We start from the raw sequence: 23,311 nt of genomic DNA, 5'->3' as shown, positions 1-23,311 counted from the left end.
GGGCAAAGGCACGGCGACATGAACAGGAGCACTGTCCTTACCGTGCGACAAACTGGACATGGCTGCAGAGCCTGGCCATCTGTAACCCTCACGCTCTGACGTACAGGGGTGTCCTGGTGGCAATGGACAGCCACCAAGGCTCCCGTCAGTAGTTGGGGGGGTGGGGCAGGGGATGACGTCTTCTGCCCCGTGTTGAAGTTGATCCGATCCGGGGAGGCGTGGCTGTCTCTTCCCGAAGGAGAGAGTGAGAGCTGATGGGATTTAACCCTCAAATGACAGGTCTTCAGAAACGTGCTGTGAGAGCTTCCTCGTACCCCGCAGCGCCGACGACATCGCCATCTCAGCCACTCATTCACCAAACCTGTCACTGAGTACAGACCATGCACCCCCCAGGGAGCAAACCCCAAGAGGGGCTCTGTCCTCACGACACCTGCTGTCTCTCAGCAGTGGGAACGAGGGGGCCCCGGAGCCCAACGCAAGTGGGAGAACCGGGGTCTGGTCAGGGGTCAGAGGCAAGACACAACAGTGTTTTCTGGTCCTGGCGGCCTGCACCTGACCCTTGGCGCCCTATGCTCCTCCTCCAGCCCACCTGTCCCTCCTGGGGAAACACAGATAGCGGACGCCCCCTGAGTCCAGACAGAGGTGTGTAGGAGCTGGCTCGGATCCGCTCGCGAGAGCAGACCTCAGCTTTCAAGGATTTTGCAGTTAAGCTGTTAAACACAGCCGTTATCAAAAACTAAACTACTCGCAGTCCTGTATCCCTGAAACAAATAATAAATTAAATGTTAATTAAAAACAAAAAACAAAACCTAAACTACAAAACTTTACAGTTAAAGAACTTGGGATAAAAACAAGGGTAAGAAGTACTCAAAACGCAGCACTTCCCAATTATTAGACTACACAGATCTGTTATCTATGCTCTCGAGGTTACTGACGTCAATGGCATCTGCACAGCGGAAGTCTACTGCGCTGGGCACGCCCCCTCCCAGCTCCACCGAAGGGCACGCCCCCTCCCAGCTCCACCATCGGTGACGTCATGTCGGTGGCTTAGATTGGGCGCAATGGGAGTATTTATACCACGGCAACTGTTACGTGCTACAAATCGGGGCTTCGCCCCCACAAGGCTGGGTGTGAACACTCCCTAGCACGCCCCTGCAAACAGATGTGCCAAAAAAACCCGAGCAGCATTTCACACACACACACACACACACACACACACACCCATGATGTCTGTTCTGCCTGCAGGGAGATATGTGGTTGTGGCAACCAAAGCTCTGTTTTAAATTGTCGATCAGATCCTGTCCTGCCCCTGGGAAGAAGACCAGTGGTCTAACAGACCACGAGGCCATGTGATCTAGTCCCTGCACGCCCTTGCTCACTTCAGCCACTTCCCTTGGGGCTGCTCCCCTCTGCCTCCGGGAAGATGCCATGTCTACTCCTACCTCAGGGCCTTTGCACTTGCTCCGTGGGATTCTCCCTCTGACTCTGCCTGGCTGGTTCTTTCTTATCACTCAAGTTTGAGCCCAGATGACCCCCTCCTCAGAGGAGCCTTCGAGGTCAGCTCCCTAAAAGCTGCCATCCCTCCATCAACTGCCTCCCGACACTCTGCCACCCTCACGACCACCTCCGACAATCATGTTAATTCCCTTGGGCACTGTCCACCTCCCACATGGACGTGTCCGCTCTGGGACCTCACTTGTCTTGTTCACTAGGCAATCATCTAGAATGGGGATGATCAATGTGAAGTCATGACACAAAGGTCTCCAACATGGCCACCACCCACCTGGGATGCTCCTTGAGCGGTCAAGCCCAAGGAGATCCCTCCTGCCGTGGCCCACAGCAGCACAGACCCACACAAATGCTGCTCGTCTGGTAACTATTTCCTGATTCCTGGCAGCCCAGCCTGAGATGCCCGGATGTGGGGTCTGTCAACCCCCCACCTCTCACCCCACCCCCCGGGATCCAAATGCTCCATGCTCACAGTTTCTGGGCTGGGCTCACATTTTCCATGTCCTTCTATGCCTTTGATGTGGTTTGCCTCGGACAGGGCTGGCAGAGAGCCAGGTCTCCCCTGCCCCCACGTCATGGCCCATGAGAAGGCCATGTCTGTCTTCTCCCAAGACGGCAGCCCAGCTTGCTCACTCCCTGGGGTATGGCCTCTCCTGGGAAGGAGACCACCCACCCTCCTGAGAACAGTGGTCTCTGAAATGTGTCTGGGGGGGGGTGCGGGCCCGGAGGGGCCTCCCACAGTCTCTCGCCTCCTGGGCAGGAATCAGGGACATCTGCTCACTGGAGCGCTAGATCTGGACAGTCTGGGCCGGCCCCGCTTGTCCCCAACAGCGCAGAAACGCCACCTCCTACAAGCCTGGGCCGCCCAGGGAAGCCGCACAGAGCCCCAGGCTGGAGGCCCATCTGGGCTTCGGGCAGCCGTTTGGGGACACGCACACTCATGCTTACCCAGTGGGCCAGGAGAGACGCAGCCCCGCCCGGAGTCAGTGTGGCCGTATCTGGCCTGTCCCACGTCCCTGCCAGACTGCACGGGGGGGAGCCCTCATGCGATTTCATCCACCCAGTCCTGGACACCAGCACCAACTGCACAGCCGCTGCCCCTCCCTGTGTGGACTGCAGCGGGCTGAACCCACCCGGGCATAGCCTTCCGGGTCACGCTGTCCCCCGTGAGCACTGCCCCAGGCACGGGAGCCTCTGGTGGTGCCTCGGCAACTGGAACAAGGTCACCTGTCCCTTGGCAAGAAGCAGGGAGAGGAGGCACAGAGGGACGGGATGAAGGATCAGGAGAGGAGGAAGGGGGAGGAAGGCAGAGAAGGAGGCTGCGGGGTGTGGGTGTGGGGAGGGGGAGGGACGTGGATGGAGACACAGAGGGAAACAGCGATACGGAGCCCCACACTTGGGGAAAGAGATGGGACAGGAAGAGGGAGGGAAGAGGACAGACAGGGAGATCAACCTAGAAAACACAGGAGCCTGAGGTGGACCTCTGGTCAGCGGTGGGAGCCGGACTGGGCCACAGGAAAGAGCCACAGAGCCCAAGGACATGCAGGCCAGAGGGCAGGAGGGGAAGTCGGGTCCCCCTCAGACGCCCCAGGGTGGGGGGCACTCACCCCCAGGGACACGCCCCCTCCGCAGCATACCCCCTCCATCGCCTGGAGGGCCACAGTGGCCCCTTGGTCACAGCCACAGCAGGGATGGGCCCTGCTGCCTGGCCCAAATCCGCCTCCCACTCTCTGCTCCCAGACGGCCGGCAGAGTCAGGCCGACTAGCGACCACAGCATTCCTGGGCTCCGGTTCTGCCACTAGGCGGGATAATGGGGCCCCGGTCCATGAATCATGAACTATAAACCGCTGGACCGTCCCCCGCCTCAGCCAGTGATTCACCTCGCAGAGAGGATGCTCGGGCTTGGGCCCAGCCCACGAGCGCGCCTGCCGCTCTGGGGAGGGTCTCACAGGCCACGGTCCAGGATCTCCCGGCTCAGATCCCACCTGCCAGAGCTCAGGTATGCAGGGTCCAGCAGGGGTGGGCGTGAAGGGGCTGGCATTCCAGAAGTCTCTGGCTTGGCCTACATCTCCCTTCGTCCAAATATGGAGACGTTTCCAGAGGTGGATGGCACACTCTGTTAAACACCAAGATGACCCTGGTGCCCCGATGGCCAGGGCTGAGCACCCACGCCGTGGATGCCGGGCGGGCCTCCCTTCCCTCAGGGCAGCACAGCGGGTCTCAGGGTCTGAGCCCAGAGACACCCAATGGCAGATGCTTTTCATCAAGGAGGCTTACATTCCACTTTTGTAACCAGCCAAGCTTTCCAACGTGACCATCGACACGAGGAACAAATGGTTGGTCCAGGGCCCGTGATAAGGGTGTGACGGGACAGGGTGTCACCTAAACAGACGCACTGACGTATTGCTTCACAGGCTGTGGTTAAGCATTCAAGGAGGTCATGACCACTGGGACATGTAGTTAGCAAATTGGAAAATGCACAGGATTTGTCCCCCGGGGGTCTGGCCAGGCCCCTTCTAGAAGGTGCTTGCTGCCCCCATGGCTGCAAGTGTCCCCAGCCATCCCCAGCCTGTGGGCTGAGACCTGGCCCTCTCTGTCCGCCTCAGGACACCTCAGAAGGGCCATTTCAGCTCATCTCCCCTTCAGGGTCATCTCCTCCTCCCGCGCACCACCCCCAACTGTGGTAGGCAGGCCGTGAACCTGCGCCAAGCCTCGACTTCCCCTTCTGCCAACCTGCTCCCTCCCCCTCCCTTCCTGGGGGGCCTCCCCAGTAAACATCCCCCAGGCTGAGGTTGTGGGTGGCCCAGACCAGCAGCCAGTATTGCTGGTGACTCTCAGGCCCCACGGAGGGGCGCATCCTGGCAGTCTGATTTTTGACAAGCCCTCCGGTGAAGCTGGAGACCCTCAGCCTGACGCCAGCTGTGTCTCAGGTCCGTGACTCAGCCTGGGACCCCAGCAGGGGACAGCCTGAGGACACGGACTGCAGCCCGTCTGGAGCAGGAGGCGGTGTCCCCTCCGTTCTGGGGAGCGTAACTCCCCGCCATCAGCACCATGGGTTCCTCTCCTCCCCAGATGTGGGGATGTGAGCCTGGGACCCCCTTCGATCCCACTGAGAGAGGAAGGCTGAGGTGACGGGCACCGGTGAAGACATCAGGGCCATCCCCCATCTCCGGGCCTGAGCGAGGAGTCGGCCAACTCAGAAAAGGCGCCTTCTACAAGGGGGCAGGTGGGACCGCCCAGCCAAGAGAAGGGCCATCGAGCCCACTCACCAACACCTTGAAGCACCCCGGCACCCCCTTGTGGTTCTTAATCGGCACAGTCTGGGAGGTGTCAAGACAGCCTTGCTCGGCTGATGCCTTCCCTCTTGTGTCCGAAAGACCCGGTCTGATCTGCCTCTGAGGCCAGAACTTTAGTTCTGACGTGCAGGAGTCAGTCTGTAAAAGCCCTCAGGTGAACACACGATCCTGGGCCTCTGACACCGGGTGGGGAGGGCCCATCAAGGGGCCCCTGCTGGGCTGAGCAGCTGAGAGGCCCCTCATGGCCATCCTTAGCCACAGTGTGGCCCCAAGCCACAGGAACCACAGGTAGGCACTACAGCCTCCCTGGCCGTGGGCCTCCTGGAAGAGGGAGGGCACATGCATGGGGCTGGGGGAGCTATGAGACACTGCTAGACAGCCAGAGACGGGGAGACAGCCGTCTGTGTCTCCAGAGACGCTCATGGTCCCGAGAGCAGCAGAGAACTGAAAGAGACAGAAAGAGTTTTCCAGCTGCCAGCCTCGCAGAAGCCAGGCGCACGTGGGGCCAGGAACAGATTCCCAGTGAGTGGAGACGGAGACCCAGATGGGGTCAGGGGCTGTGATGCAGATGGGGGCTCAATGGGGCACGTCCCACCCACAGCAAGGTCCATCTGCTCCCTGACGCGGCAGAGCCTACACCGACAGAAGAGCCCAGGGCCCACAAGGTCGAAGACGGACAGCTTCCAAAAGCGACATGGCCGAAAGGTGGCAAATGGGACCACCAGGGATCCCCTGGCCTCCAACAGCAGACCGTGCTAGGCTTGAATCCTGCATGCCACTAAGAACAGATTGTCACCTCCCAGCCCCGTACAGCAGGGATGATGGCAGGACACCCCCCCCAATAAAGTTTTGAGGGAAAACGCACCCCACCCTTCACACAAATCCTGAGCGAACGGCCAGCAGCATCCCTGTCCCATCACGCCGCAAGGCCAATGCCTGGCAATTCAGACAGGGCTCCCCTGTCTCGCTGGCCTCCCAGGAGAGATGAGGACGCTCAGGGCCCCCCAGTAACTGCAGCTCAGATTCACAAGTGAGGCCAAGGGACCTGCGGCCGACATTTATTTCACTGTCACAGGGAAGAGAAATGCCTTACAGCCCCAGAGTCTTGGGGTTGACCAGTTTATCACGTATTTATGAACAGGCCAGTAGGCAGGGGTGAGGGTGGTGGGTCCGCCTGGCATGAAAGTTCCTCCAGGCCGTGTGTGCATCTCCGTCCCCCAGCATCTCCGTCCCCAGCAGATGAGAGGGAGGGGAGGGCCACCGAGCCATGTCCCGGCTCCCAAGACACAGGGGCCTCCTGCCACACTTCCCTCTGTCTTTCTGCAAGAGGCAGAACACAGAGGCATCCCTTCTCCATCCTGGGAGGCCCAGCCTGAGGCCTGAGCAGAGGGCACAACCTCACGGGAAAAGCAGGGCAGACACTATGGCTAATCCAAGACAACGCAGACAAAAAGAGGAAACAGACGTTTCTCCTCTGCTACACAATATCCCAGGGCTCCCCAGCGCCAGCCCTGCCTGGTCTGGCCTCTGCCCCAAGTCACACACAATCCCTTCTTTACCTCCAACACCCAAGCCTTACCATTCTCGAATCCTGAGGTCTTACACTGCGGACCAAGGGCAGATGGAAAGCAAGTATGAGTATGAGCACATTTGTCATGGTGAGCACTGAACAGCGCACAGACCTGCTGAGTCATTGTATCGCACACCTGAAACCAACGTGCTCACTAGGCTGGCATTATTTTTTTTTAAGATTTTATTTATTTATTTGACAGAGAGAGAGAGACAGCGAGAGAGGGAACACAAGCAGGGGCAGAGGGAGAGGGAGAAGCAGACTCCCCACTGCGCAGGGACCTAATGTGGGGCTCGATCCCAGGACTCTGGGATGATGACCTAAGCGGAAGGCAGACGCTTAATGACTAAGCCACCCAGGCGCCCCAACTACACGAGCATTATAATTAAAAACTTAATTTTAAAAAAAAGGGGGGCAAACCGGAGTTCTTTGACCTATACAATCTGTGTTTTGTTTTTGTTTTCATGTAATCTAAATTTGAAAACTCAGGCAATTCTGCATAAACCCCGACTTCTAGCTTGTCCTCAAAAATCAGCTCTGGCAGGATGAGGCCACTTGGCCCAACATCAGTAGGGGCGGACCCGGGGCACGAGCTAAGTCGGCTACAGGCCTCACCACTCCCTGCTGCCTCTCACGGAAGCTGAGGTCAAGTGTGAGCCACCATGTGCCCTTGCATTTGTACTTCTATCTTCCATAAATCAGAGAAACACTGCTAGCCACTCATCAAACATGAGCAGAAGAAACGGCATCCTGGGGTTTTTCTCCAATCCTTCATTCATTTAAGACACTGGAAGGTTTTTAAGACCCCTGTTCCAAAGACTCTGAGGGCACTGTGCTCTCTCATGCTGCAGTGTCTTTGTACCTGCTGTTCCCTCTGCCTGGGACACCCTTGCTTCTGTTCTTGTCCAATGAGGACCTGCTCCTTAACCTCATTTTTGAGGGACCCTATGCTACGGAGACTCTCAGACTGCCGGCATGTGGTCTTGGAACCACCTATGTACGCTGGTCTATAAAACCAGCAAGGAGCTCCCTGAGCCCAGCACTCAAGTGCCTGATAAAGAGAATTAACACCACAGAATAAAATGCATGGCAGCCAAGTCCAAAGATGCAGGACACTGATGCCCCCAACCACCCCCAGTTCTTATCTGGGGAAACCTCCCTCCCTAAATGACCTCAACATACACAAGCCCTCATCTCCCTCCATGCAAACATGGCTCTTCCCTGTCTGAGTCAGAACCTTTCTCCTCCAGAGCCCCCAGCCCAGCCACCTGGAGGGGCCTCCTAAGCCCACCCACAATGACCCCACAAAGGGAGGGGGATGAGTGAGGACACACACACTGAGAAGACTAGCAGGAGAAGTGGCACATAGTAGGTGCTCAAGAGATCTCGACCGATGGCTTTTAAATATACCTAAAGGCCTTGAGGCTCCCCCTCAATTTTGCCACAGTCCCCACCACTCCCTACTGCTTCTCATGCCTCAGCGTATTTATGCTCCCTACCTGGAATTTGAGTTTGTGCCACTCAGTCTAGACAATTCCCGACCGCACTTCAATTTCTAAAACACCACAGCTAGGTCTTTGGGATTAAATACCTTCAAGCCAGTAAGACTCGCTCTTAACACGTCTGTTGGATGGGCTGGTCAACCATGGCCACACAATGCTCAAGGAAAACCCTACCCACAAACCAGACACAGCCACCCTTCAACAACCCAGCCAGTGAGAACCAACACTCAGACCCAGTCATTTATGCCTGGTGGCAGTGAGAGCTTCCTTATTCCCCTCTCAACAAATTTGCTCCCCTAATTACATGTGGCTTAGCCAAGGGGAAAGGGGGTCCACAGTGGGGAAGCACAATTCCCGGAAGGCAAAAGAAGAGAAAAAGGATGTCAGTTAAGAACCCGCCTATGGGACTCCGTTGCAAAGTGTAAACAGCCACTGTTTCACAGTGGGCACCAGGACCCCACTGGGGATGGCTGAGCATGAGGCCTCAGAACCCTGCCCTGGCCAGGCCGGGGAAGGGAAGACACCAATATCAGGGAGAAAACCTCAGGACCCTCTGATCCGAGGTCCCACCACTCCTGGCCCTCATCACCTTCCCCTGAGTGCCCCAGGCCAAAGACCCCAGAAAGGACACATCTCCGCCAGCTCCAGGCAGCACCCACCGGGGAGGCCCCAAAGCCGTCTGTCCGTCCAGCCCAAATCCCTCCTGTGACAGCACAACCCTACCTCCTCCAGGAGTCACATGTTCCCAGCACCTGCCCTGAGCTGATTTTCAAAAGCCCGGAAGCGAAGTGAATCCATGCCCTCTCTCTGTCTTCTAAGCACCGATCGACAGCCCAGGAGCCCCCTTTCACCTGTGTGCTACAGACCCCAGCATCTCTACCATTATTTGCCTAACAATGTTTAAAACCAGCTCCTTGTTTCTTTAACTCAGAGGTGAGCATTTTCTGGAAAAGACCAGAGAGTACATATCTCAGGCTTTGCAGTTTCAGTCCCGACTACCCACTCTGCTGCTGCTCTAACAGAAAAGCTGCCCCAGTAATATGAAAATGAATGGACATGGCTGTGTGTCAATAAGACTTTATTCACAAAAGAAAGGGTGGGCCAGACCTGGCCTACGAGCCAAAGCTTGCCAAGCTCTCATCCCTCAGTTTCCTCCTAAACAGTGATGGCTGACAGACTGCAGGCTACTGCACTGGCTATTTTTTGTTTTCAAATATGCATAAAAACAACACAAACAGACTACAGATATTTTTTTTAAACGTTAAACTTGTTAACCAGCCCAAGTCACGCAAAGAACGCAGTCCTTGCACTGGGGATGTGACCCTTTTACCACAGGGATCGTGATTCACGGAGCCCGGAGTTCTAGAACTTTCCAGGCTGAGAATGGAAGTGGTCTTTCTGCTAGTACGCCCCTCTGGTGCCGGGGTAGCCTGATCACCCCCAGAGAGGGTCTCCCAGCCACCACTGAGGAACCCAAGCCACGGGAGCCTGCCGCAGAACCACACTCGCAGATGGTCACCGCCCATCTTGCAAAGGGCCGCACAGCACGCCGGGGATGGGCCCCGAGAACCAGCCACCCTGCCCCATCTCTCACCTGGCTCTTGCCACGGCGTCGGTAGCTCCTCCTCACCAGGCTTTTGTAGTTCTCATTCTTCTTGGTCAGGTAGTAATAGAGGACACACTCGGCCACAGTCTGCAGGACAGAGAGAGAAGAACGCCATGTCCGGTGTGGATGGTCAGAGCAGGAGCCCTGGAGCTGGGGATCTGGGTTTAAACCCTGCCTCCTCCACGGAGAGTGTGATGACCTCGGCCAAGTCACCACACCTTCCCACCTGGGTAATGGGGATGCTCAGAGCACACACTTCACAGAGCAGTCATGAAGACAGAGCACTTAGGACACCCTAGAGGGTCCCCTGCCCCCCGCCCGGTGCTCCAGCTCCCGGCTGGGCAAACTCAAAGTTGGCCCCAGTCTAGGCCTTGGGTCTTCTTTCTCTCAGCCCAGATCCTTCTTCCCAAATGCCTGGGGCCCCGAGTAACCTCTTCCAAGCTTTGTGACCCAGCCGGACAATAACATCCCCAAGCGACTCTGCATCTCTTGGGACGTTGATGATTTTCTCGGCCTTGATCTTTCCCACACCCATCTGGGTGTGAACCCTGCTGCCACTTGCTGAGTTAGCGACTGGCCCTTCTGGAACCCCATCTCCTCCTTGCCCAAACAGGACCAGTAAGAGGCCATCCTCAAAGCAAACAGACGCAACACGGTGGTGTCTGCCACCCGCGGCCACGGGCCAGCTCCAGGTGACAGCTCGCCTCCGAGGGCGGCTCCGTCAAGGCTGCTGGGTGCAGAGGCAGGCTGGGCCTCAAACCTCGTGGCCTCTGCCACCTCCAGAATGCATGTGAACAGAGGCCACTTCCCACATAAACCTGGCCCACACACGAGGCCCACACAGCAGTTGAGAAAATCCTGGTCTTATCAGACGCCATTATTTGCAAATTGAGCAACGTGCGAGTCCGTCAGGGGAGCGCCTTCCATGTGGGACGTAGGGCTGACCCTAAGCAGCGGCTGTCCCTGCAGACAGACGGCCACGGCGGGCCGGCCCACCGAGCTCCCAGCCTGCTCCCTGCCTCACTCAGAATAAGCCTGTCCCCAAAGGCATGGGGCACCACTGGCAATCCCTGTTTCAGACCGTTCTGGGAGCCCCATTTACGTCCTATCCTGAGCTGCCTCTTAGCCAGAGCACACTGTAAAGTTCACTCTCTAGGGCAGAGGCTCTGATTCCCGGTTCCCAAGCAAGACTGTTCAACAAGCAGCTTTGGAAAACCCTTGCCTCCATCCCCCAGGAGCCCTGACCCAGAGCCTCCCGGGCTGTCCACGCCCCCAGCACAAAGCCATCACGAAGTCAGAGGAAAGGCTCTCTACTGGGCCGGCTTCCCCACGCTGGATTTTCAGGCCCAGAGAGATCTGTTTCCCCACGCTGCCCCATCTTCCTCCTTCCATGGTTCTCCACTCATTAAGGGCAGACTCGAGGGACAACTGTTCAATGTTAAAATAACCGCCTGGCTCCCCTCGGACGTCCCTCCCTCAGCTGAAAAGCACGAGGCCTCCAGCAGCTAGGCCTGAGCAAAGCTGGGGGGCAGGCAGATGCCCCCCTCCAAACCTGATTCAGGGAGTGTGGTAATTCAGGGCAGCGGCCCCAGAAGGAGACCTTTGCTGGAGCCCTTCCTGCTCCGCCCTACAACACCAGGGTTCCCATGGCCGATGCCAGCACACGGGGTCTCATCTGGACCCGGCCCGGCTTCCCCGACTCCAGGCACCGCTTGGCCCGACAAAGGGCTCGAAGGAGGTCTTTGCCGTTCTCTCGGGACACTCTGTGCCTCCCTGCCAGGTAGGGGGTGGTGTGAAAAGGGGCACTGCCCTGGGCTGTCTTTGGGGGCAAGGTAGGGTTCAAGTGGCCGTTCTACAGGAAGGTTTGTCCGAGTGGGATGAGGACTTACTGAGCACACGCCCGGCTGGCATCTGGGGCGTCAGAAGCCAGCCTGATTGCCTGCTTTTCCAGACAGAGTTCCCTTGCTCTCCCTCTCCCTGGCCTGGTGACAGACAGCTGCCCCGTCTGAGCACCGGGCTCTGGGGAAGCCGGAGCACACAGCTCTCCTGGGGTTTCCCAGCTCGGGGCTCCACCCCCTTGGCCAGCAGAGGCGGGGCCTGCGGCTGCTTCTCAAAGGAAGGAGCAGGAAGACAGACCGACCGAGGTGGGCAAGGGCTGACAGCCGGAACAAGGGCCAAGCTCTGTGGGCAGGGAGTGAGGGTCCTTCGCCCCAGGGCAAGCGGGCACCCGCCGGAGTGGACCCCGGAGAGGCGCAGGGCGGGCGGGGCGGCTGGGCCGGTGGCCGGGCTTGGGGGCAGCGACTCACCTTCCTCTCCAGGAATGATGCGATCAGGCCGAAGTTCTTGGGATGCTGCATGAACCTGTGGGAGCAGAAGGGCGGGCGTGAGGCCCGGCCGCGGGGGGCTTCCCAGCTGGGCGGGCGCCGAGCACCCGGGCGCCTGCCATCTCCGCGGGCCCGGCCAGGCGGGCGCCGCCCCACTCGGAGCAATTAAGCCCAGGGGGGTGTGGGAAGGGCGGGCGGGCCGAGGGTAAGGGAGGGCGTTCCTTGGAGTGAGTCACTGGTTTTAGCGCCTTTGAAAATATATTTGTTTGTCCTGCTGGAGGCGGCTTCCAGGAAAAATGAGGACATTACGCGCGGCTCTTTGGTGGGGTCCCCCCCTTTTAAAATCTGCCTTTGTTTCTATCTCTGGCCGGGTCTGGGAAGCTGGGCCTCGCCCAGCCCACATGGGCCCCCACAGCCAGGCCACAGGTCGGGCGGCGAGCTGCAGGCCTCCCTGGGAGAGGTGGGAGCACGGGCTCTGAGTGCCCGCGAGGAGGCGGCAAGAAAGGACTTAGGCCGGAGGGGGTGCGGGGAGCTGGCGCCCCACCAGCTGGTTTCCTCCGAAGCCGGCAGAATTACTGGGAAAGGCTCGGCAAGGCTGAAATGTCAGGGCCACGGGAGCAGGCAGGCAGTGGGGGCGGAGATGTGGGTCACGGCCGCAGAGGCCCCAGGGATGCTGGGTGGAGTCCTTGGCCCCGGCCCAGCCGCGGCCTGACGGTCCCCACGACGCGCCACCGCCCCGCAGCCTCCTCCGGGAAGAGAAGGAGCTGCTGGTGAGGTGGGGGCCCTGTGTCCCCCGAGGGAGCCTGGGCCAGCGCCTGGTGCTCTCCGCCCGGCCCTCCAGATGGCTGGGCAGGAGGCCAATGGGCCCCTCCCCTGCTCCCCAACCAGACACCGGAGAATCCGGAAGGGCCTCTTCTCTCTTCCAGGAGGAAGCCGAGACGCAGAGTGGCAGGGTTCCCCGCCTAGGATCCTGCCTCGGGCAGCTTGGAGCCAGCCTAACGCCCTGCTTTTCCAGACAGAGTTCCCTTCCTCTCCCTCTCCCTGCCCTAGTGACATTTCCTTCCCCCTCTAGATCCCTTCCTTGGGGTTTCCCCAAGGAGAGATGGGATCCCAGGAGACCAAGTTTCGGACCTGGAAACCCTCTAGCTCACCTCTTCCACCGCCCTCCAACCCAGTCCTGTATCCTCTGCCAACACTTACTGAGAATTTCCTACCCACTGGGCACCTCTCAGCAGCTAAACAAGGGAGGCACTCTTGCCGTACCCATTTTACAGATGAAAAAACTGAGCCTCGGAAAGGAGAAGTGGCTACAGGAGGTGACAAAGCCAGTGTGTGGTGGGGCTCTATGCCAATGGCACATGATTTCCAGAGGCCCGAGTGCCATCAATTCTGTGGAAAATGAGGCCTTGGCCAGGAAGGCTCTCCTGGAAAGATTCGGGGCATGAAGCTGAGCCTCAGAAGACATCAGCCCAGCCTGCCCCCCCCTACCCTTTTGAATTAACAATGAAATCATTAGGTGAGAAAAGCAAACACGAACTCTCCAGAAAGGCAGAAACACAGAATACACACCAGTAACGCCTTTTTTTTTTTTTAAAGAAAACATAAATAAATAAAAATATCAAACATACCAAGGGGAAGGCAGATACCTAACGCGACAGTACTTCTTAGCATCTGTGACGGCAATCCTTCACTCAAACTATAGCCTGGCTTACACGCGGGACTTGACTCATGGCAGAACAATCATACCTGTGATTGTGAGGACCCTGAAATGAGCCCGCAAGGAACCAGGATCCCTGTCTCTGAGGAGTCAGCCCCTAACACCCCTGGGACCCGCTCCCCAAAGTGCTATTCCTGGAAACTGCTCAATCTGTGGTAGGCCCTCCAGGCCTCGTCACACCACCTCTCTACTTGTACAGATGGTTTAGAATTTCCACACTCGAAAGCTTTTGTAGAAACAGAACTCCTGGGGCACCTGGGTAGCTCAGTTGGTTAAGCAACTGCCTTCGGCTCAGGTCACGATCCCGGTGTCCTGGGATCAAGTATGTTGGGGGGGGGGTCCCCGCTCAGCAGGGAGTCTGCTTCTCCCTCTGCCTCTGCCCCTCTCCCTACTCATGCGCTCTCTCAGTACCTCTCTCTGTCTCTCTCAAGTAAATAAACAAAATCTTAAACACACACACACACGCACCTCTCCTGCCCAGACCCTCATGGATTATTCCCCCTGTACAGCCACATCCTGGTGTCTGTGCAGCAAGGTCAGCCGGTGCTGCTCATGACCCAGAATCACCCCCATCCCCAAGGCCCATCAGGCACTCTGAACCCACAGCAGGTTGCTGGAGAACAGGGGTCTCGTCCCCCGGGCCACGAGGCCTTCTCTGGAGGCCGAGGCAGAGGTCCAGCGGCTAAGCAGGCAGAGTCTGTTTCCAGCACATCCTTCTGGCCAAGCACTGAGGCCCCGCTCACGCCTCAGCTTCCCCAGACCTCCCGCCTCACGGGGGCCTGCGCCCAGCACGTGCGTGAGTCCCTGGGATACAACTTCTCAGTTCGGTTGAGGGGATGGGGTTTTATCCATCCAACAGCTCCTCAATCATCTCCCCAAAACATTCCGGTCTTTCGGAAGCCCCAAGCCTCATGTCTTAGCACTCGATTCCTGCTTCTGCTCTCCAGAACCCCCTGCTCCCTGGCTCCATCTCCCTTCCCGACAAGCCTCTCCCCTGCAGCTGAGCCCTGGCCCTGACGATGGGGGAGTCTGAATCCTGCCTCCACGTCTGTAAGCTGTGTGGCCTTCATTAAGTGTCTTCACCTCTCTGAGCTTCTGCTTCCTCGCCTGAGCAATGGGGATGGCCCGGCAATGCTGTTACCAGGGATAAGAGGGACAAACACACGAAACCCAAAAAAAATCTGCAGTGTCTGGGATGGAGAATGTGCTCAAAAAGCCACCACTTTCAGAGTAAAATGAGAACCAAGAGCTGTCCGCCAGCCACATGTCCCTGCCCTCTGGCCCAGCCTCCGAGATCCCCCGGCCCTGTTCTCCCGCTACACACAGCTCCGTTTCACATAAGGCTGCCCCCACACTTTGTACTGGGTTGAATAGTGTCCCCCGAAGTTCACGTCCACCCAAACCTCTGAATGCGACCTTATTTGGAAATGAACTCTTTGAGGATGTGATTAGTTTAAGAGGCGCTCACAGGGGAGTAGGGTGGGCCCTCTGTCCAGTACGGCTGGGGCCGGCCTTGATGGAAAAAGAAGCCCCAGAGAGACACGCAGAGGAGACCACGTGAAGACAGAGCAAGGGAAGGAACAATGCAGCTACAAGCCAAGCAACGACGAAGGCTGTCGGGAGCCCCCAGGGGGTGGGGGAGAGGCACGGGGCGGACGCTCCCTCAGAGCCTCCAGAAGGAACCAAGCCTGTCCACACCTTGACCTTGGACTTCTGGCCTCCAGAGCAGGAAGGGCTTCCCAGGACAGGAGAGGGCAGAGAGGGCCAGGGTGGCCTGCGCCCCCGCACCAGGGGACTCACTTCTCCCGGAAGGTCTCCTTCTCCTGCTCGCTCCACATGTTCATGACCTGGCGGTCTTTGTACACCTTCATGGGGTCGTCCATGAGCCCATTCATGTTGATGAACTTGATGCGCTGCTGGTCCGCGTCGTACAGCATTGGCGGGATCACAGCCAGCTGGCGCATCTGCTTTTCCAGGTTCTGTGGGGAGGGCGGAAGGCGGACGGCCCGAGTCAGAGGGTTCGCTGGGGCAGCCTGGGGACGGGGCAGGCTCCCGCCAGCGCTGGGGGCCCGGGCAAGGGCGTGGGTGCTCCGAGCAAGAGTGGGAAGATACCGAGCCAGAGGGAAAGCGGAGGACGGGTTGGAAATACTAAGAGCCCAATGCCAGGGGGAGGGAGAATTTAAAGGCAGCCCCAGACAGGTTTATGGAGGACGGGGCTGTAAATTAAATGCGGAGAGCAGCAGTGGCCTTATCTGCAGGGAGAAGGGGCAATGCATCTTCCCTTTGGAAATGGAAGTGCCGTAAAACATGACAGGAAAGATGTTCAGCCAGCTGGGCCAAACCAGCTCGGGAGACAGGCCTGGCCATCCAGGCTCTGAGGGCACGCGGGGCAGGGAGAGGGGCCGGTGAGACCTCGGACCCATTTCCTCCGCGCCGCCCTCCCCGGCCCTGGCATCCGCTCCTTCCAGCGCGCCCACTGGGGACCCAGCTGCCTGGCCCCGTGCACTGCAGGAGTCCGCCGCACTCGCTCCTAATGCATCGGGACGGCTATTAAGAGGCTCTGAGCCACTGCTCATCTGGGCTCATTTCCCCAAATCTCTGCAGCCAGCCCATTACTGGCGATTAATTACCCATCTAAGGAGGCAGGCGAGGGCCCAGCACGGCCAAGGTCAGCTAGTTCAAAGGAGCCGCCACCCAGCCTCCCACAGCCAACCCCTCCTTCAGTGTTGGGGCTTCCCAGCAGGAGCACACAGCCCTGAGCCCCAGCTCCCAGAGGGATCTCCTCCCCACCCCTCTCCCCCACCCACCCCCCACTGCCAGCCGCTGGAGGCCTGACCCTCCCAGCACTTGGCACAGCCTCCAGCACCAAGACCTCTCCCATTGTCCTCGGCTGCCCACCATGTGCACGGATGGCAGACCACGGGCCTGGTAACAGGCAGAGCTCTCCCCTGGCAGGACCCCCCCACTCTGCCTTCTTGAGGTCTGTCTTCCTGGGCACACACCGTGCCTGCTAAAAGCTCCCTGCAGGGTCAGGGCTGCACCTCTCCTCCCACCCAGCCCCCTCCTTCTACCTTCCAGGGGAACCTCTAGTCAGGGGAGGTCTTTGTTCTACATAAATACCCTTTTCCCACCACTCACCCAACTGCCACCCCTCAACAGTCCCAGGAGGCCGGTGGCCACCTGCTCGTGTCGCCGGGACCTGGGGAAGTGCACCTCTGGCACGATGGCTGGGGTCTGGGGAACCTGAGTCAGCGGAGACGCCACTCGCCCTTGGCCATCAGGCAGGAAACACTTGGGCAAGGGCCACCCGCCCCTCTCTGGCTTCCAAGGCAAACTGAACCAGTGCCCACACCCCTGTGGGATGGGCACACAGCCACAGCACCCACGGGATAGGAGCCGGAGCAAACCGGCAGGTATGACCGAGGGCAAGGGTTGAGTTCTGCTTTCTGGGGACTGGATGGTGCTCAGAATAGGGACGTACCATGTGAAGTTTTAAAACGAAGATCTCTTTTCATGGCCAGACAGTCTGAACCATCTGCATCAAAATCATGTGGGTAACTTGGTAAAAATGTAGAGAGCTGGGCTCCATCCTGGGCCAGCTAACTCGGAACGTCTAGGGGCAGGGCCTGGAATGATGAGGAGGGTGCCCCGCCCCGGACTCAGAGGTCTGTCCAGTGGGAGAATCAGCAGGGGGAGTCTGGCTCCAGTAATGCAGGGGTCCCCTGCCTGCCCCACCCCATGTGGCAGCCACGAACCAGCCAAACACGTGGCACACTGTGTCTAGTGTGACCTAGGAGCTGGCGTCTTGGTTTTCTCTCCTTTGAGTTAATTTCAGTTTAAAGAGCCCCGAGCTGCCAGTAGCCGCTGTACCACTGGATCCAAATCCCCAGGGAAGACGACTGCACTCCCCTCCCCTGATGAGACTCCCTCATGTCTACCGTGGCATTGGGAACAAGCAGGTCAAGCAGGTCAAACGCTTAACCTTCGAGACCCAGGACGGACCAGGCTGGCACCCAGAGTTCTCTGGGCAAATGCCTCCTCTGCTTTCCGATTGTCTCTGGGCCCCAGACCACCACCAGGGTCATCCCGGCTGCTTTCTGGCCATCCAGGCGTCCCAGAGGGGCCCGAGGGAACAAAGAGAGTGCATTTGCGCCAAGGGCCACGGGTCCTGCCAGAAGGCCGCCAGCCTGGTGGACAATCGGTGTGCGGGGAACTGTCCATCTGCCCCCGGTCTGGGCACTAAAGAGCTGACCTAGAAAGTAGGTCTCAGGCACCCCTGCCTCTGGTCTCTGGCTGGGCTCAGCCAATGGGAGGCACTGGGAGACGACGGGAGGGGCCGAGAGCAGCCAGTACACTCCCGGTTTCCTCCCCACTGGGGCACCAGGCTGCAGCCGAGCCTGTGATCACCCCCGGGGCCGTGTCCTGCCAGATGGCCACTACCAGGCAACACCCCTTTCTCTGCTGGTCCTTTAGGCTTAGAGACAGGTGACAGCCACTGCCCCTGGGCCTCAATAGCCTGTGCTGGTTCTGCCCACACTTCAGGAACGAGCCCCTTGATTTCAACCATCAGGGTAAATTCTGCTTCCTGCCAGGACGTTCCCATGGGTGGTGGACAGAGGGGAGTAAAGCCGAGGCCAGAGTCAAGGCCGTGCTCTTACCTCCTGCTCCGAGAGGCCATCGATGATCTCAGACACCTCGTGCTCACTGCGGGCGGCCGACATAGAGAGCCCGCTGCCCCGCTGGCCCACCCTGCTGGAGACCAAAGGGACACACTCAGGACCGGCCCCTCGGCAGCTGGGACTCCAGCAGGCACCACAGCACAGACCAAACCCACAACTTCCCCATAAGCAGAGTGTAGGCGGCAGGGAGGAAGGTGTAAAGGAGCCAGGCCTCTCATACCACAGGGACCGCTCCAGGCTGTGGGGTTCAGGGGACGGCACGGAGCCCCCGCCCTGACCCAGGAATGCCGCAGGAGCTCCATCCCATCTTCTCTCCTAAGATGCCCCCCAAAGCCCAGCCCCACACATGCCTGTTGAAATCCCAGCCCCACCTCTTCAGGACCTGGGCCTCAGTTTCCTCCCTGTAACAGGGGGACAGTACGGACAGTATGGACGGTGAGATGTGGACTGTGAGCGTCCAAGAAAGAATGGAAGCGCCATCATCACTGCTCGTCGCCCTTCGCCCTATCCACATAGCAACAAAACCGCAGCTACGCATCCCCAGGCGCCTACTGTGTACCGGGCACACCTACACCGAGTCTCACACAGTCCTTGAGACCACCACGGGAGACCAGCGTCCCGATCTGGCTTCCAAGCCTCAGGAGGCCCTCCCGTCTCGGACCCACACCCAGGATCTCCGGCTGCCTTCAGGGACCACACAGACCATGTAAACAAATGAAGCTCGCACGGCTGGTGGGAAAGAGAGCTCGCTCCACCAAAACAGATCTGAGTTTCAAAGAAGCATGAAGGCCACGCAGGCTCTGAGCAAGTCATGCACGGACCTCACGCGGCCCCAGGTCGCCGGTGGGAGACCCTGCTGCATTCTCCGTGTCACAGCAGCTGTGGCTCCTCTGCTGTCTCGGGTCCTTGGGGCGACATGGAGGAACGGCAGTGGTGGGCTGGGTGGGAGGGAGGCAGTCAGGCCCCGGCCCCAGCTCACCTCTGCATGCGCTCCTGTAGCTCGCGCTGCTTGCGGATCTCAGGGAACTGCTTCTCGTAGTACTCGCGCACCTTGCTCTCCTTGGCCCGTCGCCGGGGGTTGCTCTCGATGCGCTCCACCTTCCTCTCCCAGGCCTCCATGAGCTGGTCATAGCGCTGGCAGAACTTCTGTTCCTGGGGGAGCACAGCACAGGGAGCACTGATCAGCAGGTCATCCCCCATCCGGACGCCGGGCCCGACGCCCCCAAGCCGCGCTCCCAGCCCACTCTGGACAGACACACACATGGTCACACAGGCAGGCGCCGATGCAGACACACACGGTGACACACGCAGTGACACAGAGACCTGGGCGGACCTGGGTCCCAAGAAAACCCGCAGGCTTCGGGCCTGGCTGCCTTCTTCCCTGGGAGATGGGCCACGTGCCAGGCCTCGTTCTAGAAATGTCTCATCCAGTGCAAGAGCCACCAGCCACATGACCAAGTCCAAAATCCCATTAACATCCAGCAACATTTAAAATCCAGACCCTGGTACCCCCAGACACATTTTCTTGGACACCACAGCTACGTGCGGGAAGGGCGACCATCCGGAGTGGACAGCACACACACAGAGCATTTCCTCCGTGTAAGGAAGTTATGTTAGACAGCGAGGCTCTGGGGTGTCTGTCAGCTTGGCGACAGCCCCCTAGAAAGCATTCCCTTCCTGAAAACTTCTCATTCCCTGGCCTCAGGCTCCACCATGCTCCCAGACGCAGGGACTGTAGGTGAAGTCCCGAGGAGCCTCTGCCACCTCTCCTGGACAAGGAAGTCCCCCTCCGCGTCTAACCACAGTGCCACCTGCTGTTTTCCCCCCACCCAGCCAGGAACGTAGCTGCCTGGCTTCCACATCTCCAAGGTGACCTAGACCTCGAGCAGGTGGGGAGCAAAAAGGCACCCATAAGACCCCAATCTCCCGTCTCTAACAGCTGTGCTGGGCAGATGGCACGGTCTGGGAGTCTCGCTTGAACGCCCTCCCGATGCTTCAGCACAATCAGAAAACCCCTCTCTCGTCCTCGTGATCAGACACTCCTCCCCATCCTGCATTTCAGCCTGACTAAGGCAACCTATGACCTTGGACTTCAGCAAACCCAGCAGGGCAGCCGTCCCTAAGGGGAGGTCAGGCCAGCTTTGACAGGGAGCAGAACTTGACCCCCAGCTCCCCGGGGCTCCACATGTATGTGGGCTGCTCTAAGAACTTGCTAGAGATCAGGACGTGGATCCAGCAGCAGACAAGAGCCACGCTGTTCACAGCTCTGTGGTGTAGACAGCCCCCCACTGGGCACAGGGACAGGGGCAAGGGACATCCAACCTGTCACCATCACAGCATGGGACCCATCCTACCCCCAAAGCCCCTGCTGGAGAGGTTGCAGTCTGATGAAAAAGAGAGAGAAAATGTGTCAGATGCGAGGATGGGGAGAAAAGTTCACAAAACCAGCAAAGAAAAATAAGTTATTGGAGAAGATACAGGACCCGTGTCTACTGCACTGGGCGCCTGGGGACATCTCGTTGGAGGACAAAGCCTTCCCCAGGGAGCAGGACCACTCAGAAGGACTTCCCTGGGGCGGACCCACTGACCAGGGGAGGAAGCAAATCCCCCCCAACACTCACCCTCAAGACACAAGGGCAGAGCTAAGCCCATGTGTGGGTGCTGGGAGCAAGCGTCTGCAGAGGGCAAGGAGCAGGGCCTCCGTGCCCTGGCCACCACAGTCCATCTTCGGAGCAGATGGTGTCCCCACCTCTCGGTGCCCGCAGCCAGGGATCACCCTCACCAGCCCCGCCCCCACCCCGACACTGGCTGAACGTTCCTGAGCCCCACGCCGGGCACAGAGCAGAGTGCCTCCTGCGGGCAGACCCACCCAGACACTGCTCGGGCCACGACTAGCACCCCTGTCATCCAGGTGGGACTCAGCCGCCCAGCGGGCGTCACTTGGTGCGGAGCGGGTGCCAGGGTCCCGGCAGCCACGGCCGACGGACTGACGACGTCTGATGCACCTGCTCGTCCCCTTGCCGCTGGCACTTTTGGTGTCATACCCAAGAGCCCACGGCCGAACCCGAGGTCACGAGGTGTCACCGCTGTGTTTCTCCTGAGCGGGGTTAGTTTCAGTTCTTACATTCAGGCCTTTGGCTGACTCTGAGTTGGTGTCTGCTTCAGCTCCGGGAGGTGGCGGTCCCGGCACACTCCGGGCACGTGGGGACCTGCCGTCCCAGCACCGTTTGCTCAGTGCTTTCTGAGCAGGCTTTCTCTCCGAGAAAGCGGAGACCAGGCTTTCTCTCCGAGTGGATTCGGATCCGGCCTCTTGTGAAAGACCCCGGCCACAGGTGTGAGGGCTTACTCTGAGCTCCTCCCGTCTGTCCCACAGGGCTCGGGTTGGTCCTTATGCCACTACCACGCTGCTCTCGTTGCTGTGGCTTTGTGAGCCGTTCTGAGTCCGACGCACACGGCTGTTCTCTTTCCATCCCTCAGTGACCGCAGGCCCACTGCAAGCCTGGTGTCACCCCGAGCACGCCGTGTGCGGCCTCTCACTCAGCAACCCCATGAGGTGGGTGGAAATCCCTCACCGAACAGAGGAGGGACCCGAGGGCTGAAGCCGAATGACCTGCCCCAGACGCCCAGCAGCACCAAGATTTGAAACCCTCCTGCCCTGCTGGGCGCGGCGGGGGAGGCGAGGGGAGAAGGGGCTCCCTCAACACTGGGGAAGGCGGTCTCAGACCAAGGGATGGGGGGAGGAGGCTGGTGTCAGAGAAGGGCAGCGGGAGCCAGCTGGCCAGGGGGGCCGGCCTCTGCGGTCACCTCCCGACCCGCAGGGCAGGCACGACCGCCCGCAGCCACCCTGCAGGGCTCCGCCATAGGGGCTCGCAGAACCTGCTCTCCGCACCGGCCCTCCTGAGCCCCGGGGCTCCCGGCCTCCCCTGCAGCATGTTCGTGAGGTGACAGGCGGCAACTCTGTCTGCCCCTGCTTAGCCGGCGCTCAGGCTGCAGAAGCAAGTCAGGGGCGCTGGGGCAGGTCTGGGAAAGCCCCGGCGCGAAGGCAGGGAGACTCGGGGCTGCAGCGGATGGCAGAGGGTGAGCAAATCTTCCGCTGGCTCGGAAAGCGCGCAAATGACAGGGCGGGTGGGGACAAGCCCGGGAACGCGGAAGACAGACTGTGCTGAAAACAAGCCAGTGGCCACGGCGGACCCCCAATCTGTAGATTATTTGACCTTATTTGACCCAGCACCCGAGATGAGGCTGTCCTGGATTAGGGGGAGCTCTGAGCCATGCAGTCACGTGCCACGTGAGAGCAGAGATGGGGAGACGGCCCTGTGCCTACAGAGGCTGACACCAGAGTGACGCGGCCACGGCGGAGCTCTGAGCCATGCAGTCACGTGCCACGTGAGAGCAGAGATGGGGAGACGGCCCTGTGCCTACAGAGGCTGACACCAGAGTGACGCGGCCACGGCACAGGGATGCCGGGGCCCCAGGGACTGGGAGAGGCAGCCGAGATCCACCCTACGGCCTCTGACGGGAGCACCCTTGCCCACACCTTGACTTTGGACTTCCGGCCTCAGGAGCCATCAGAGAACTCATTCCTGTTCTCTTCAGTGGCTTGGCTTGTGGTCATGTAGAGCAGCCTCAGGAAACACGGACCCCATCCTCCGTGCGGGGCACTGTCCCCAGCTGACCCTCCCTGCAAGTCCCCCACAGCTGTCACACGCACCCCCTTCACCACGATTGCTCTCAACCCTCCCGCAGCAAGTACGTGTCTCAAACGCCCTGCCCCCAGCCCCATTTCGATGAGGAGGAGAAGTAAGGCCAGGGGCGAGAGAGCACTCCCCAGATCACACTCCGCAGGCTGTGAACCTGAGCCCCTGTACCCACAGCATGGCCTCACCCCCACCCTCACCCCCAAGTCTGGCTTCCCAGGGGGCTGGGCTCAGCTTCCCAGGGAAGGGCAGGGTAACCCAGGAGGTTCATGTTCGTGTCCCTTTGGGGGCAAAGCCTTGGCTCTCTTGGCAAGGCAGGAGTGCGGGCACTGTGGACAGCTGACCTGTGGTCCCCGGAACATCTAAGGAGTGGGGATCCCCAGTTTGAGTGGGGGCTGGCACACGGTAGG

The 23,311-nt window shown here is 59.4% G+C and overlaps 1 protein-coding gene across 28 annotated transcripts in view; it reads right to left on the bottom strand.

Moving 5' to 3' along the window:
• Positions 1-23,311, bottom strand: part of NCOR2 (nuclear receptor corepressor 2) — a 208,505-nt gene that overhangs the window by 72,807 nt on the left and 112,387 nt on the right. For 24 of the 28 annotated variants that reach the window (XM_047697890.1, XM_047697898.1, XM_047697897.1 and 21 more), the window contains 5 exons: positions 19,184-19,356; positions 18,184-18,277; positions 15,326-15,504; positions 11,791-11,845; positions 9,473-9,571 (listed from right to left, as the gene is read on the bottom strand). In XM_047697890.1, the coding sequence (XP_047553846.1) occupies positions 9,473-9,571; positions 11,791-11,845; positions 15,326-15,504; positions 18,184-18,277; positions 19,184-19,356 (600 nt within the window). The remainder of the gene's footprint in view (positions 1-9,472; positions 9,572-11,790; positions 11,846-15,325; positions 15,505-18,183; positions 18,278-19,183; positions 19,357-23,311) is intronic. The other 4 variants (XM_047697893.1, XM_047697899.1, XM_047697912.1 and 1 more) reach the window with 1 other exon arrangement.

The sequence above is a fragment of the Lutra lutra genome, chromosome 12 (assembly GCF_902655055.1).
Source record: "Lutra lutra chromosome 12, mLutLut1.2, whole genome shotgun sequence".
Lineage (NCBI taxonomy): Eukaryota > Metazoa > Chordata > Mammalia > Carnivora > Mustelidae > Lutra > Lutra lutra.
This window is presented reverse-complemented; position numbering and strand designations above follow the sequence as displayed.